The sequence below is a fragment of the Myxine glutinosa genome, chromosome 9, assembly GCF_964187855.1.
Source record: "Myxine glutinosa chromosome 9, kmMyxGlut1.1, whole genome shotgun sequence".
NCBI lineage: Eukaryota > Metazoa > Chordata > Myxini > Myxiniformes > Myxinidae > Myxine > Myxine glutinosa.
The window spans coordinates 86,015,248-86,030,751 of record NC_136269.1 but is presented as its reverse complement, the minus strand read 5'-3'; the positions used below and the strand labels follow the sequence as shown (position 1 = coordinate 86,030,751).

The 15,504-nt window shown below is 41.6% G+C and overlaps 1 protein-coding gene across 2 annotated transcripts; it reads left to right on the top strand.

Annotated features, from left to right (window-relative positions):
* The first annotated feature begins 94 nt into the window (after window positions 1-94).
* POLR2E (RNA polymerase II, I and III subunit E) lies at window positions 95-15,125 on the top strand. 2 transcript variants are annotated; one of them, XM_068128881.2, is made up of 7 exons: window positions 95-340; window positions 584-758; window positions 3,446-3,561; window positions 4,747-4,827; window positions 7,257-7,315; window positions 14,658-14,736; window positions 14,857-15,125. In XM_068128881.2, exons 1-7 carry the CDS (start codon window positions 284-286, stop codon window positions 14,920-14,922), a joined length of 633 nt encoding a protein of 210 aa, XP_067984982.1. In that variant the 5' UTR covers window positions 95-283; the 3' UTR covers window positions 14,923-15,125. The 2 variants fall into 2 exon arrangements, with proteins under 2 accessions (XP_067984982.1, XP_078640620.1); XM_078784494.1 differs by having other exon boundaries at window positions 209-340; window positions 584-1,063; window positions 3,289-3,561.
* The last annotated feature ends 379 nt before the right edge of the window (window positions 15,126-15,504 follow it).

Genomic DNA, 15,504 nt, shown 5'->3' with positions numbered 1-15,504 from the left:
ACACTATTATTAGCCATGATGAAGGAGTTCGCGCGATAACCCCGATAATTATTTTCGCTTCAGGAACGGAATTTGGGACACCTTCCCACTTCTCCCCCTTCACTTGGACTAAAGAATGTGCACTTTAATTTTCAGTGTTAGTATTGAGGAGGAGCCTGAATGGGAACTGTGAGAAAACGGACATCCATTGCTTCCGGCAAGCCGGCGGGGCTCACGTGGCGGGCTGTTGGCGGTGCGGGAGTTTTAGGGAAGACGATATTACTGGGGGTGGCGGTGTGAAGAAATGGATGACGAAGAGGAAACATATCGATTGTGGAAGATTCGGAAAACCATCATGCAGGTTTGTTGTAGCGGGATATTAATATTATATTCACTCGCTTTGAGGCGAAATAGTCGCATGGTAAACACCCTCACCCTATACCTATAGTATAAAAAGGTGGTTACCATGGCATCAGCAATGCCAATGGTGGGATTCTATAAACTATGAAGGATTAAAAGAGGTGTAATTGCAATACGAATTGATCGAAAGCGTCACGGTTTGAATTTTTGCTCCTGGGATCATTGCTCGTCTCTGTCATCTCAGCTGTGCCACGACCGTGGTTACCTGGTAACCCAGGATGAGTTGGACCAGTCCCTGACCGACTTTCGTCAGCAGTTCGGTGATCGACCGAGCGAGGGTCATCCACGACGTGCTGATCTCATGGTGCTCGTTGCACACAATGACGATCCCACGGACCAGATGTTCGTTTTTTTCCCTGGTAATTGAAATGCTCTTTCAGACTAGTTTCTTACGGAACAGGAGTTTCATTGAAGAGTGTGAAGGTGTAAATGGGAGTTTGTTTAAGTCGAGTATCTCATCCCTCTCCGCCCACCCCACCAAAGGTGAATAGAGGTTATGTTTTCACTCCTGTCTGTCTGTGAGCAGGATATCTCTGAAAAGTTATGGATGGATTCGGACCAAACTTGGTGGACAGGTTGGGTGTGTGACATGAAATAATGGAATCGATTTTGGTGAAGATCCAAATGCGATAAATTTTAGGTGATTCTTCACCATTGAGAAGATGTGGCCAAAAACGATATTAAAAAAATTAAAAAAAACACAAAAAAAAAACAAAACAAAAAAACACCTTTAGAGGCCATTTTCCCCGCAAAGCGGGGGTTGGCCTTTTTCGGGGACCGTGGTTGTTGTTTTTTGGTCCCCTTTTTGAAGCAATGTTTTACGGCCGGATGCCCTTCCTGCCGCCAACCCTTTTTGTCGCCTTTTTACGACAAGCAGGGAATTACCAGTGAACTGGTACTCAATTAACCGACCTCGGAAGGATGACAGACTGAGTCAACCCCCCTGGCGTTAATTCAGCGATCGACCGGGATTCGAACCCAGGATCCTAGGATCCTAAGCTGGCACCCTAGCCGCTAGCCCAACACCATTGAGAAGATGTGGCCAAAAACGATACGTAGCATGGTATTTCAAAGAGATGTGTACGGATTATTACAAAACTTGGTGGTTCAGTTGGGTAGGTGACAAGAACAAGCCGATTCGATTTTGGTTCAGGTCCGAATCCAGATCCGACCTGTTAGTGGGATACAAAATATAAACTGTTCAAAATGTGCTCTCTACTGAGTGCCGTTGTAGTTTTTCAATGGTACGTGCTGCTTCCTTTCTGGGCACTCAGCAGTTATGAAGATAGAGCACGGAAAAACAATCTTAAGTTGGTAAACATTGCGCACACTTGATGGGCTTATTGCCTTGTAAGGGAACTCGTGTTTATATTACTAGTTAGGTAGCACGGGTGGGAGGCCAGAAGCAAACAGACAATGCAGAAACGGCGAATGCTAAAGCATGAAACCAATAAATTCCACATTCCTGTAGCACCTTCAGTCGCACGTCAGATATGGACAGCAGGTTCGTGAAGGACTTCCATGAAAAACGTACCCGTACCAAACAAACGGGTACGTTCACGTATAGAAACATCGATCGTGGGACCGTGGCGAATCTGCATACGGCGATCCGCGAATTTCACGTTTAGAAAGTAGAAACCATCATCACGGCATTTCGTCACTCACTTGAACTCGATATGTCTTTTTTTCATTCCAAACAGCATAACTCCAATCACAAATTAAATACCATTAATATAAAAAAAATAAACTTTTAACAACATTGTTAACGTTTCCTTCATGAGTTAATGTGAGTTGGAGAGACGACCGTGATGGCGGGAGGGGGTTGGCATTCTATCAAGCAGGGATTCAACCCATGTCCTTATAAAAGGTCTTTGTCCGAGGTCATTATTTTTAACTGTTTTCATTCGTCAGGTTGCGATTGGTGCAGCCGTTTGTGCGGTACCTGGGAAAATAACGTCATGCGGGAGTCCAAACCTTAAAATGCTGTGAGACCAAAGCTGAAATTGGAAAAACAATATAGCCTATTTTACTCCAGGGGTCCCAGGATTACCCACCCAAAATATCGTTGCAATCGGTTCAGCCGTTTTTGCGGTATCTGCGAACGGACGGACGGACAGACGGACATTTGGTGAATTATAGTAAGATTACAAATGGAGCTAATTTGAATTTGATAACAAAGGGTCGACATGGTGGTTCAAGGGTAATACATTTACCATTGAGCTGTCTTGTCTGGGTGCACATGTCATATCCCTTGAGACCAGGATACACCACTTGCAATCTCTATATAGTGTGGTTGTTGTCCAGGCAGCAGCTTATACATTCAACAAGTTTGTGCCCTCAGCTGTTCGTAAATCACATTCTCAGCTGTTCGTTCAGCTACGAAGGACAAACCAAGAACAGCCTGCCAAGGAGTCTCAAAGGCTGTTTTTTCATTGGGACAAAATATACCAATGTTAAGTAAGCAAAACTCCATATCCGTAATGTTAACGTTATTCCAAAGAAGCTGCAACTTTTATTAACCATCTTTGATATTAACTCTGGTGTTGGTCTGGTAACTCTGGTAACTCTGGTAACTCTGGATCTGGTGGATCCCTGGTGTTGGGCTAGCGGCTAGGGTGCCGGCTTAGGATCCTAGGATCCTGGGTTCGAATCCCGGTCAATCGCTGAATTAACGCCAGGGGGGTTGACTCAGCCTGTCATCCTTCCGAGGTCGGCAAATTGAGTACCAGTTCACTGGTAATTCCCTGCTTGTCGTTAAAAAAGGCGGCAAAAAGGGTTGGCGTCAGGAAGGGCATCCGGCCATAAAACATTGCTTCAAAAAGGGGACCGAAAAACAACAACAACCACGGTTCCCGAAAAAGGCCAACCCCCGCTTGTGGGGAAAAATAGCCTCTAAAGGTGGTTTTTTTTAATTTTTTTTGATATTAACTCCCTTACAAATTATTTGTAAAACTCAATGGTGTCCCATTGCACATGAGCTGTTGCTGACATGAAATAACTTTTTTGGTGTTCTAAATAGTGGGTCTGTTTTACCATGTGGTGTTAGAGGAGCCAAAGGTCGGCATCAAGACCATCAAGACCTACTGTCAGCGTATGCAAGAGGAGAACATCACTCGTGCAATTATTGTTGTACAGCAAGGGATGACACCTTCTGCAAAGCAGGTCTCATTTTTAACCTCGGTTCTGGTTACTTCCTATCAAATGCTTCATGTGTCAAAAATTAATGTTGATTAATGTACCGACAGTATTTTCACACAAATAACCCGCGGGATATACGTTAAAGTTCCAGAAATTCCAACTGTGGGCTGTACTTGTGTGCGGTTTATGTGGTGCAGTATGCGGGTTATACCAATATCTGTGACAGCATGTGACATGACCACAGTGGGCCAAGTTGCCATATATTATCAAGGAGATGCAAAAAGAGGCAGTTTTTTTTTTGCAAGTTTAATTGTAATATCTATATTTAGAGTTCTTTCATATATTTTACATACAGATGTATATCAAATTCCAAAGCTACTGTATTTAAGGTACCAGTATTTAAGGTCTTCCATGAAGCCCACAAAGTGCACAAATGCATGAGGATTGTGAGGAGGGGGTGGGTTGTGTATGTCCAAGCATTATGGAGTGCTACAGGGAGGAGGTGCGTTTCTAGTGCCGTTACATAACACTAAATCGATCAATGATAACTTTTTTCCAGGCACCCTTTATTTAAAGATGCAAGTATTCAATGATACACTTATTCAATACATTAACGATAAAATTTAATCGCTTTATTTAAATGTTGTCTTCCCATGGAACTGGTAACTGAAGAAAAAGTGACGTCACTTCCCTGAGCAGACGTTATATTTTATATATTAATATCCTTAAACTTGTATGATTTTATTAAAACCTGTTTTTATATCTCCAATATCTGTGCAATATAAAATGTTATATAGTAATAATGAAATGTAAATTGAAAAAGTACAAAATTAATATTTTTTTTGCAGTTTTGTTGACTATTCCATCATTGCTATTTCCATAGACTTAAATCTCATTTACAAACGAAAGCAATTGAACATATTCACAAACGATGACATCACTCCGACTGATTCGTCTGATGATGTCATTACAGGGATTCTGTCTGCCGCTTGGTATTATTGATGGTACACTGTGCCACCTTTACTTTTTCAAATACAGTTCGTAGTAACTGAAAAAAAACAATGGGATAAATAGCATCCCAGGATTGAGGTATGAAATTGAGGATCCCAGCATTGCGTGAAAATATGGTAGTTATCTTTTGCAAACTTTCTTACCACCCTCGTTTTTGTTTTCCTTTCACTTCTCACACATTTCCCCTTATCGGTCCAGTCGTTGATAGACATGGCACCAAAGTACATCTTGGAGCAATTTCTACAGCAGGAGTTGTTGGTGAACATCACTGAGCACGAGGTGAGCTTGCTGGTCTGATTGCTCAGTTGAATGCTAATTACATTAACCTTAAAAACATTAAGATTACACCTGAGCTAATTTACAATTGCTATTATAAGGGGGTGGGCACTTATCCAACCAAGATATTCTAGTTTTGTATTTTTAATTCATTTTCTAAAAATTTGTAGAATTTGTTTTTCACTTGGAAGTTGTGGGTTACGATATGTAAATAAAGGTGGAAGCCTGATTTCATTAATTTTAATTCTAGACTATAAGCATAAGGCAACAAAAGGTGAAAATTTTGAAAGGAGGTGTAGACTTTCTCGAGGCTCTGTAGATATAATTTTATATATATATATATATATATATATATATATATATATATATATATATATATATATATATTAGATATTTCTGTATTTCATTTTTAATTATTTTGTAAAAATTTCTAAAAACAAATTTCACTTTGACATTATGGGATATGATGTGTAGACCAGTGACAAAAAAATCTCAATTTTATCCATTTTCATTTCTGGCTGTAACACAACAAAATGTGAAGGGCAAAGGGTGTGAATACTTTCTGAAAGCACTGAATAATAATAATAATAATAATATTATGAGTTGCCTTATAAAAACTTCAACACAGGAGGAGGTCACTGGGCCCATCAAAGCCTGCGCTATTATTACCAACCTATTGTTGTTTGTCCATGCTTTATCCTTTTTAAATGCTGACAAGTCAAGCAAGGAAGCAGCACAAATCATTTTTAAAGTCTTTGATAAGACTCGGCCCGGGTTCTAATCCCCCAGACTCAGAGCGGACGCTCTAACCATTACACCACTGATGCGGGTTGCTTTGTGATTTGCTGGTAATTTAAACATTAGATATATGCAGATAACTAATGTAACTAATTATTCTGACTGAAAAGCATGGCACTCCGAGTCAACTTTCTGCTTCTTAACACTCACCTTTCTATCAATGGCCATTTAATAACTCGCCAATGTTAAATCAAAATATTCACTTATTTCACCACTTTCTATCTCAAACTGTTCAGACTTTTTCAAAGGCAATGGAAATACAAAATTGTTTTTTAAACCCTTAAAAAGGAGCTGCTAATCAAAAATTAAGATTATTAACAATAAACTAATCAATCGTATGTATGAAGTTTCGCATCGATAAAGTGGTTCTGAAGAAGATTTTGCCACCAGACCACATGACTGATGACATCATAAATGTAATTATTGTTCACTCACGTCGGGTTATAGATAAGTTATATGAAGTTTCAAATTTTTTAGAAAAGGATTTAGATTTAACCAATTATGACTGGGATATCACTTCAACGATGTCATCATTATCACCTGATACTGTATACCGCATTATCACCTGAAAACGATATTGATGAAATATGCCAAGTTTAAATTTGTTTTGTTGAGCTGTTTTGGAGATGATGTCCAATTTTTTTTCCCTTTAATCCAATATGGCTGCCATACCATGTGGCCTAAGATGTCAGAGTTATCAATAAAATCTTCTCCATTGGGAGTCCCTCCTATGTTTAATGTTTTGCATTGATCGGACAAGCGGTTGAAGAGAAAACAAAATTTAAAGTGAAAATATATAGACATGGACACACATAGACAGACAGACAGCAACCCCTTCGGAGCGAGACTAATAAGTACATGTTACTTGGTCCTTGTTATCTGCAAGATAGATGGGCAGATTCTAGCAATGCTTCAGTTTTATGTTCATTGAAATGGGCAATTGCTGTTTTAATTTTTTATGCAATAACTCGTGACATTTGCTCTAAAATAACCCCTTTTTAAAATTTGCGAAGATTCCTTGAGTAAATTGGCATATTCAAGCAGAACTACATTGATGATCAAGAAATATGAAATAAGCTTTTATGTATCATTATTTATTACTTATTTTACATTGGGTAATGAACGTAGAGCAGCAACGAAAGCTGGAAAGGGTGGAAATGTGAATGGTTCGCTGGTTCGGTGGATGTGCGGAGTATCGTTGAGAGAGAGGAAGACAAATGATGAATTGCGAAAGATTATGGGAATAGAGCCTGCGATGGATGCTGTGAAGAGGAACAGGTTGAGATGGTTTGATCATGTGTCGAGGAAGGTTGAAAGTGACTGGTTGAGAAGAGTGATGGAAATGAATGTAGAAGGAAGTAGAGGATGGGGAAGACCGAGAAAGATTTGGCTAAAGGTGGTGGAAGAAGAAATGCGGGCAAGGGGGTTAACAAGGAGAGATGCAGAAAATATGGCAAAATGGAGAAGATTGTCATGGGGCCCGCAAGGCTAACCCCCGCTCTAGCAGGGAAAATGGCCTTAAAATGCCTGTTGTTGTTGTTGTATTAATTATTTTACAGAGATTAAAACTCATGGAAGAGCTGAATGGAGATTCATGAAAACTCGGTTCTCATTTTGTAATTTCCTTCCTTCAGCTTGTTCCTGAACACATTGTTATGACCAAGGAGGAGGTGACAGAACTACTGTCACGATAGTATCCTTTAATCCATGATTTCCTCCATTTATTTTTGACCTTGTCGATACAATTAAAAGTTAAACATAAGTACTTTATAAATCCTGAGTTACTCTATGTTATCATTGACATAAATCACTTTACATCATTGTGTGAAAAAAAAATAGAAGAGCAATGGTCCTGCAGCCCACAGTGGCAGAGAGTGGCTGGTTGCCAAAAATTGGAGTGTAAGATGGATCAGGGTAAAAATAAGAGTTAGATTTATAATACACATTTTAGGTTGGGTAATATTGACATGATGTTCACAGTAATGCAATTCCTTGTTGTCGATGAGCTTTGATTGTTTTTTGTATACAATCGTCGAGGCATGTGGAAGAGAGAATACTAGTCCACTGAACGGAACAGGACACAACAGGACAAAAGGAGCTGCAGAGAGGGGACAGCAACAGCAGAGCTGAAGGCCAAGACTGAGGGAGGTGGACAAACAATGGGTGTGGGGAGGTATGGGGATAGGAGTATGGTGTGGACAAGATGGATACAGAAGGAAACCCTCAGGAGGGAAAACTGGAAATTGGGAAGGTGGGAGGCTTAAGGGGGTTAATGAGGGTAAAAAAGATCAAGATTTTGGATTGGGGACGATCTAAGATGGGAGTGAACGGCTGTCTTCAAGACCTGGAGAGGGAATGATGAAATTGAAGAGGCCGTGAAATTGTTTCCATGGGTGGGGAAGAGAGGAAACAAATGAGTGTGGGATATGTGCCCTGCAGAAAACTGGGGGATTGGGGGGGGTTGGTGTGGGGAACAAAGCACAGGGGGAGCATAGGGTGCAAGACTAGAAGAGAGGCGGCGCTAGAAGACAGAGACCACCGACCTGTCTGCGATGGCAAAGTGATAGGCCTATAGACTAATTTTCGTCACAGGAGATTCCAATAATCTTAAATGCCTTGGTTTTCATGGCGTTAAGCTGAACAAGATGTGAGGCAGGGGCACCAGCCTAAAGGGAGAGCAGTACTCCATCAAGCAGTGGATGAAAGCTTTATAGGTGTGGTCAGGTGTGCCAAGTTAAGACTTTGTACGACCGAGGATGCCCAGTCGACAGCTGGATTTGGAGGCCAACCTTGAAAATTGAGATATTGCCCACTTTCGGTATGATGACATCACTTCCTGTTGACAAAATTATCCCTATTTGATAAGGTGTAACTCGAAAGGTGTCTATAATTCATATTTTTCGAAATATTTCTGACTTTCTGTATTATGACATGACTGGCTGGTTTTGATACAATTTGATATTGTATCAAAACTCATCACCTTCTTTTCAATCTGAAGTTCGAATCCTTTTTCAATCCAAATTCAAAACTTATCACTGATCCGAAGATCACCTTCTTTTAATCAAACATTCCCACAGATAGGTAGACGATCATATACAGACTTGGCATTTAATATGGAATATTTTTTTTGTGGGGGTGAACTTACTTTTCAAGATGACTTAGAACCAAAAGTTCATTGGAATTATGTTGAAATTATTCTAGATTTTGTTAATGTGACCTTTAAAAGAAACAAAAACCACATTTGACATTTCGAAGCAAATAAATTGATCCTTGAAAGTGATGTAAACTGATATCGAACTCAATTCACGGACAGTACTGTGTTAAACTTCTGTACGTTTTCCAGAAGTATCTCTTTATTTTGCACATTAGCCAAAAAAAATTTCAACAAAAACAAAAGCTAAATTATGACTGGGATTACGGACAGTAAAATTACAGTTCAGTACTTCGTGTAACCCCCACGAGCATTCAGGAGAGCACGTACACGTCGAGGCATGCTGTTCACGAGATTTGCCAAGGTTTGGACAGGAATCGCTTGCCATGCAGTGACAATAATCTGCTGCAATTCACGCACAGAGGTAGGCTGCTGGTCCAAGTTGTCGATTTGACGCGTTAATTCTGCCCACAAGTTCTCTATCGGATTCATATCCGGGGACATGGTAGGCCACTCCATATGCTATTCACCACGGTCAGCAAGAAAGTGTTGGATCATGCGAGCACGATGAGGCCGTGCATTGTCATCTTGGAAGACAAAGTTTCCTCGAAAGGCTGCACGAGCAAATGGAAGCAATGTTTCTTCCAGAATGACCCTGTACTTGAACTAGTTCAGGTTTTCATTCAGAACAACCAGGTCAGTTTTGCCCCCTGCATGAAAAACAGCCCAAACAGTTACCCCACCACCTCCCGCTTGGACTCTTGGCACTATACAATCTTCGTTTGGGCTTCATGCACTTGTCTGCACACTCGGTCGTGGCCATCTTGACGATAGACCAGAAATCTAGACTCGTCACTGAAGGTCACGTGATTCCAGTGTCCTGGCTGCCATTGACGGTGCTCTCTGGCCCACTGCAATCGGCGCTGGCTGTGTTGTCTGGTCAGGCGTGGCTTTCTCAGGGGATGCCTGGCACGATAGCCTGCTTCAACCAGTCGTTGGTTGACTAGCCTTCTGGATACAGGCACATTTGTCAGTTGCTGCCACTCAGCCCTAAGCCGATTAGCTGACTTGGTATGGCCATTGCAGACTAACCGGTGCAGCTGGCGATCATCTCTCCTTGTGGTTCTGCGTGGACGTCCTGGCCTTGGTATTGGAGTAGGGACACCCCTCTGAGCATTTCGTTTCAGGATCTTTGACACCTGACCTTGAGTGATGCCATACTGCCGAGCAATAGCACGCTGTTTCATGCCAGAATTTCGAAAAGCCACCACTCCATGACAAACAGCATTGTCAAGTTGACGGACCATCTCAGAGGAAGCGGCAATAACTTTTGTAGACGTGCAGCAGTTGTTTTGCACTAATACAGAACGCAACAACCCTTATATACCCGATTGTGAAGCCAATCGTCAAATGTACCTGTCCTTACATTTTGTCACGCCACTTGTGATATAATCCTGTTATTGACTTCTTGCTGCGAAAGACAATCAGTGACATGGTTCTTTCAACAAAGACATTACCGAAGGGTAAAATAAACTCACCAGATTGATATACTGAGTTCAGAAAGTAAACCCAAGTCAAGAAAAAAAAAAAATGCCATATTAAATGCCAAGTCTGTATTTTAAGTTTGGCATTGTTCAGTGAAATGCTTTCAGAAATGATTTTATGGTTTTCTTATGATCCATTATGGCTGCCATACTTTGTGACTGATGATGTCATTGTTAACAAACTATATTTCTCTCAGGTAGTTGATCACAAATTTAAAGTTTTGAATTTATCTGTTAAGCAGTTTGAGAGAAGATTGTTATAGGTTTTTCTTTAATCCAAAATGGTGGCCAAACAAGATCGAAATTCAAGTACTTTTGGGATCTTTAAACCTTACGATGATCTAATAGGTGGATGGTGGCGGATATAGGTGAATGGTGAGGATGTCATGATCAGGTTTGAGTTCCACCACACCAAAGATAATTTCAGCCAAGTTTTGTCACAATCGTATCAGTAGTTTCGGAGAAGAAGTTGCAAGTGTTGACGGACGATGTGTCATTCCATAAGCTCACCTGAACTATGTTCCAAGTGAGAAAAAAAATTACCAACCAGCAGCAAGTTCAACTTATTGGGACCTCCCCAGTGGTTTCTATGGAGGCAGCTATGTCGTGTGCACAATTGGCTGCGAAACACGTGATGCACTTTTGTTTTGGGTCCATGATTGGTTGTATGATGCATGTAGTTCAACTTTAACCAACTTTTCTTTCATCGGCACTAGAAAAGAGACGTGTGTGTTTGTGTGTTTGTGTGTTTGTTTATTTTATTTTATTTTTACCACTTTTCTCAGCTCGTCAAACTTTCAGAGGTTCATCGGTGAGTGCTGGGAAGTGTTGGTGCCTAAGCCTTTGTAGCTACGTGAACTGTCATATTACAGACTTGGCATTTAATATGGAATATTTTTTTTGTGGGGGTGAACTTACTTTTCAAGATGACTTAGAAGCAAAAGTTCATTGGAATTGTGCTTAAATTATTCTAGATTTTGTTAATGTGACCTTTAAAAAAAACAAAAACCACATTTGACATTTCGAAGCAAATAAATTGATCCTTGAAAGTGATGTAAACTGATATCGAACTCAATTCACGGACAGTACTGTGTTAAACTTCTGTGCGTTTTCCAGAAGTATCTCTTTATTTTGCACATTAGCCAAAATTATTTTTTAACAAAAACAAAAGTTAAATTATGACTGGGATTACAGACAGTAAAATTACAGTTCAGTACTTCGTGTAACCCCCACGAGCATTCAGGAGAGCACGTACACGTTGAGGCATGCTGTTCACGAGATTTGCCAAGGTTTGGACAGGAATCGCTTGCCATGCAGTTACAATAGCCTGCTGCAATTCACGCACAGAGGCAGGCTGCTGGTCCAAGTTGTCGATTTGACGCGTTAATTCTGCCCACAAGTTCTCTATCGGATTCATATCCGGGGACATGGCAGGCCACTCCATATGCTCTACACCACAGTCAGCAAGAAAGTGTTGGATCATGCGAGCACGATGAGGCCGTGCATTGTCATCTTGGAAGACAAAGTTTCCTCGAAAGGCTGCACGAACAAATGGAAGCAATGTTTCTTCCAGAATGGCCCTGTGCTTGAACTGGTTCAGGTTTCCATTCAGAACAACCAGGTCAGTTTTGCCCCTGCATGAAAAGCAGCCCAGACGGTCACCCCACCACCTCCAGCTTGGACTCTTGGCACTATACAATCTTCGTTGTAGGCTTCATGCACTTGTCTGTGCACTCGGACGCGGCCATATTGACGATAGACCAGAAATTTAGACTTGTCACTGAAGATCACATGATTCCAGTGTCCTGGCTGCCATTGACGGTGCTCTCTGGCCCACTGCAATCGGCGCTGGCGGTGTTGTCTGGTCAGACGTGGCTTTCTCAGGGGACGCCTGGCACGATAGCCTGCTTGAACCAGTCGTGGGTTGACTAGCCTTCTGGATACAGGCACATTTGTCAATTGCTGCCACTCAGCCCTAAGCCGATTAGCTGACTTGGTACGGCCATTGCGGACTAACCGGTGCAGCTGGTGATCATCCCTCCTTGTGGTTCTGCGGGGATGTCCTGACTTCGGTATTGGAGTAGGGACACCCCTCTGAGCATTTCGTTTCAGGATCTTTGACACATGACCTTGAGTGATGCTATACTGCCGAGCAATAGCACGCTGTTTCATGCCGGAATTTCGTAAAGCCACCACTAAATGACAAAGAGCATTGTCGAGTTGACGGACCATCTCCAGGGGAAGCGGCAATAACTTTTGTAGACGTGCAGCAGTTGTTTTCCACTAATACAGAACGCAACAACCCTTATATACCCGATTGTGAAGCCAATCGTCAAATGTACCTGTCCGTACATTTTGTCACGCCACCTGTGATATAATCCTGTTTTTGACTTCTTGCTGCGACAGACAATCAGTGACATGGTTCTTTTAACAAAGAAATCACCGAAGCATAAAAGAAACTCACCAGATTGATAGACCGAGTTCAGAAAGTAAACCCAAATCAAGAAAAAAAAAAAAAATTCCATATTAAATGCCAAGTCTGTAAATGATCCTTGACGTAATTCCTTTGTAGGTGTAGAGAAGTGTTTTATTTATGTTTTTATGAGGAGGGTAATGAGATTTTGGTTTCTAGAAGAGCACGCATGGGCTGGGTAAGGAAAGAGGGCAGGAGCAAACAAGTGTGAAGTGAGGTAATATAAAAACCAGAAGTGAGGTAATATAAAACAGTGTCCACAAAGTTAATTTTTAGGCTATTTCTCTAAAATAACAGAGTGGGTCATGATGTCCGTATGTACATACGTCCATAAACATTTGAGTAAAATGTCTTCTTCTCACAAACAACCCACCGATGTGGACCAAATTTGGTATGATGCTTCAAGACAGCAAGGTCTCATGGGGTTGTGCTCCTCATTCGAATGTGCCCCTGTAAACGGGGTTTTTTCCCCCAATCCACCACCCTCTGCCATATGACTCCATCCTCTGCCATACCATCTCTCATCCCTCAGATCGGCAGGCAGCAGCATCTTCACTCTCTGCAGAACTGGATAAAATCTCAAGATGGTCAAACACATGTCTTTCAATCCTGACAAATCTCACACTCTCACTATGTCTCTCCGAAAGGACCGTCTGGATAATCCCTCAATCTACTTTCTCAACAATCCTCTTGAAGAAGGTGTCACTGAAGGTTTTGGGTCTCACTATCTGCCATGATTTTTCATCTGGAACAAACTCCCACACTCTCTTCAATCCCAATATTCCATCCAGGTCTTTAAAACAGCTGTTCACCACCATCTCATATCTTTCCCCATCCAAAACCTTGATCTTTTCTACCCCTGTTAATCCACCCCAAATCCACCTCCTTCAAATTCCCTGTTTTCTATCCTGAAAGTCCCTGTAGTGTCCATCTTCTTTATTCCGTGTACCCTGCCGCAGCACTCTCTCTTTCACAGATCTGACATCCCTGTTCTCTGCTGGTGTTGTACTTCCCTCTCCCACCCCCTCTTATCTCCTGCTCCCTTTGTTATATGTTCTGTGAGTTAGCTCTTATGCAAGCCTTGACAACATATACAAACAAAAAAAAATTTTAATTGCTATTTCATTCAAAAATCTTCTTCTCAGAAACCGCCAGACAGATCCAGACCAAACTCACGATGAGGCATCGGGACCATGCCCTATTGCCCTAACCTTAAGTTCTGCTCCTCATGGTCGTATCTTCCCCGGAAAGGGGGTCACAGGCCCCTCCATGAATCCCTCATTTTCACAAAAACATCTTCTCCACAACTACCTGAGCAATACGGACCAAATTTGGTACAATGCATCAGGACAGTAAGAGGCCTCATGGGGTTGTGCTCCCCATCCGGGATCTTCCCATTTAATGGGCGTTAAAGGGGGGTTTGCCCCAAATATTGGTATTTCAATCAAAAATCTTCTCAGAAACTGACATGCATCCAGCCCAAACTGGCCATGCGGCATCGTGACCATGCCCTAACCTTAAGTTGTGCTACCCATGGCCGTATCTTCCCTGGAAAGGGGGCCACAGCCCTTCCCTGAATCCCTCATTTTCACTAAAACATAATTTCTTCACAGAATACATGAACGATTATGGACCAAATTTGGTACGATTAGAACATTAACGTCTCATGAGCTTGTGCTCCCCATTCGGATCCGCTATATATGAGGTTGAAAAGGGTGTTTGGTCTCAAATTCAGATGATTTGTTTTAAGATCTTCTCAGAAACCATGGGGGAATAACCACTAGTCCCCCACGAGGCTATTTTTAGATATGCTATTACAGATATAGGAGCCTTCTTTGCACATAACTGCCTTGACAGATCCCTCCAGCAAGCTGAAAGAAAACCAACTTCCTCGCATCCAGCAGGGGGACCCCGTTGCCCGATACTTTGGATTAAAACGCGGCCAGGTGTTTTACTCACTCGCACACAGCTTTACCCGATGCACATTCAATGCAAGCCAATGTAGTTTCTTTTTTATGTTGGTTGTATGACTGAACTACTACTTACATTTTGTGGGCTTTCATCAGGTTGTGAAGATCATCCGGCCAAGCGAGACAGCTGGGCGATATATTACATACCGCCTGGTTCAATGATCGAGGCTTGATCTTGCCTGCCTAACAGATGTGAAGTTGCGTGAACGCGCTACGGCTCTTGGAACATTTATTAGAACCGAGAGCTTTTTGGGTCCCTTGTTCCAGCTTGGATTTGAAGTCCCTCGACACCTTTCCATGGACCTTTCTTTTGATGTTGCTCTGCTGATTTTTATTTTGGAAAATAAAGACGAGAAAGAAATCTGCATCTTGAAATAATGCAAACTTGAGTGTAGAATTAAGTTTGTACTAATTTGTTAGAAAGGTCTTGTTCTACACACAAATTCAAGATATGGCTTTTGGAACGATATAAAATTTGTTCATATTCAAATTTCCAGAGTGAAGATTGTGGGCTGATGATTCCGCCGCTGGAGTTCAGGGAGTTTGAGGACTTATTGGCACTTCCAAAACCTCCAGCTTAGCAGTATTTGGTCAAAATATTAGCCATTTTATGTCATCTCGACCAATCAAATTTGCTGCTTATTTTTATTTTATTTGCTGCTTACCAATCAAATCAAATTTGATTCCCATCTCTGCGTTAGGGAATCTCCAGCAGTTGTCAGTAAATTGGAGATTCAGACAAAA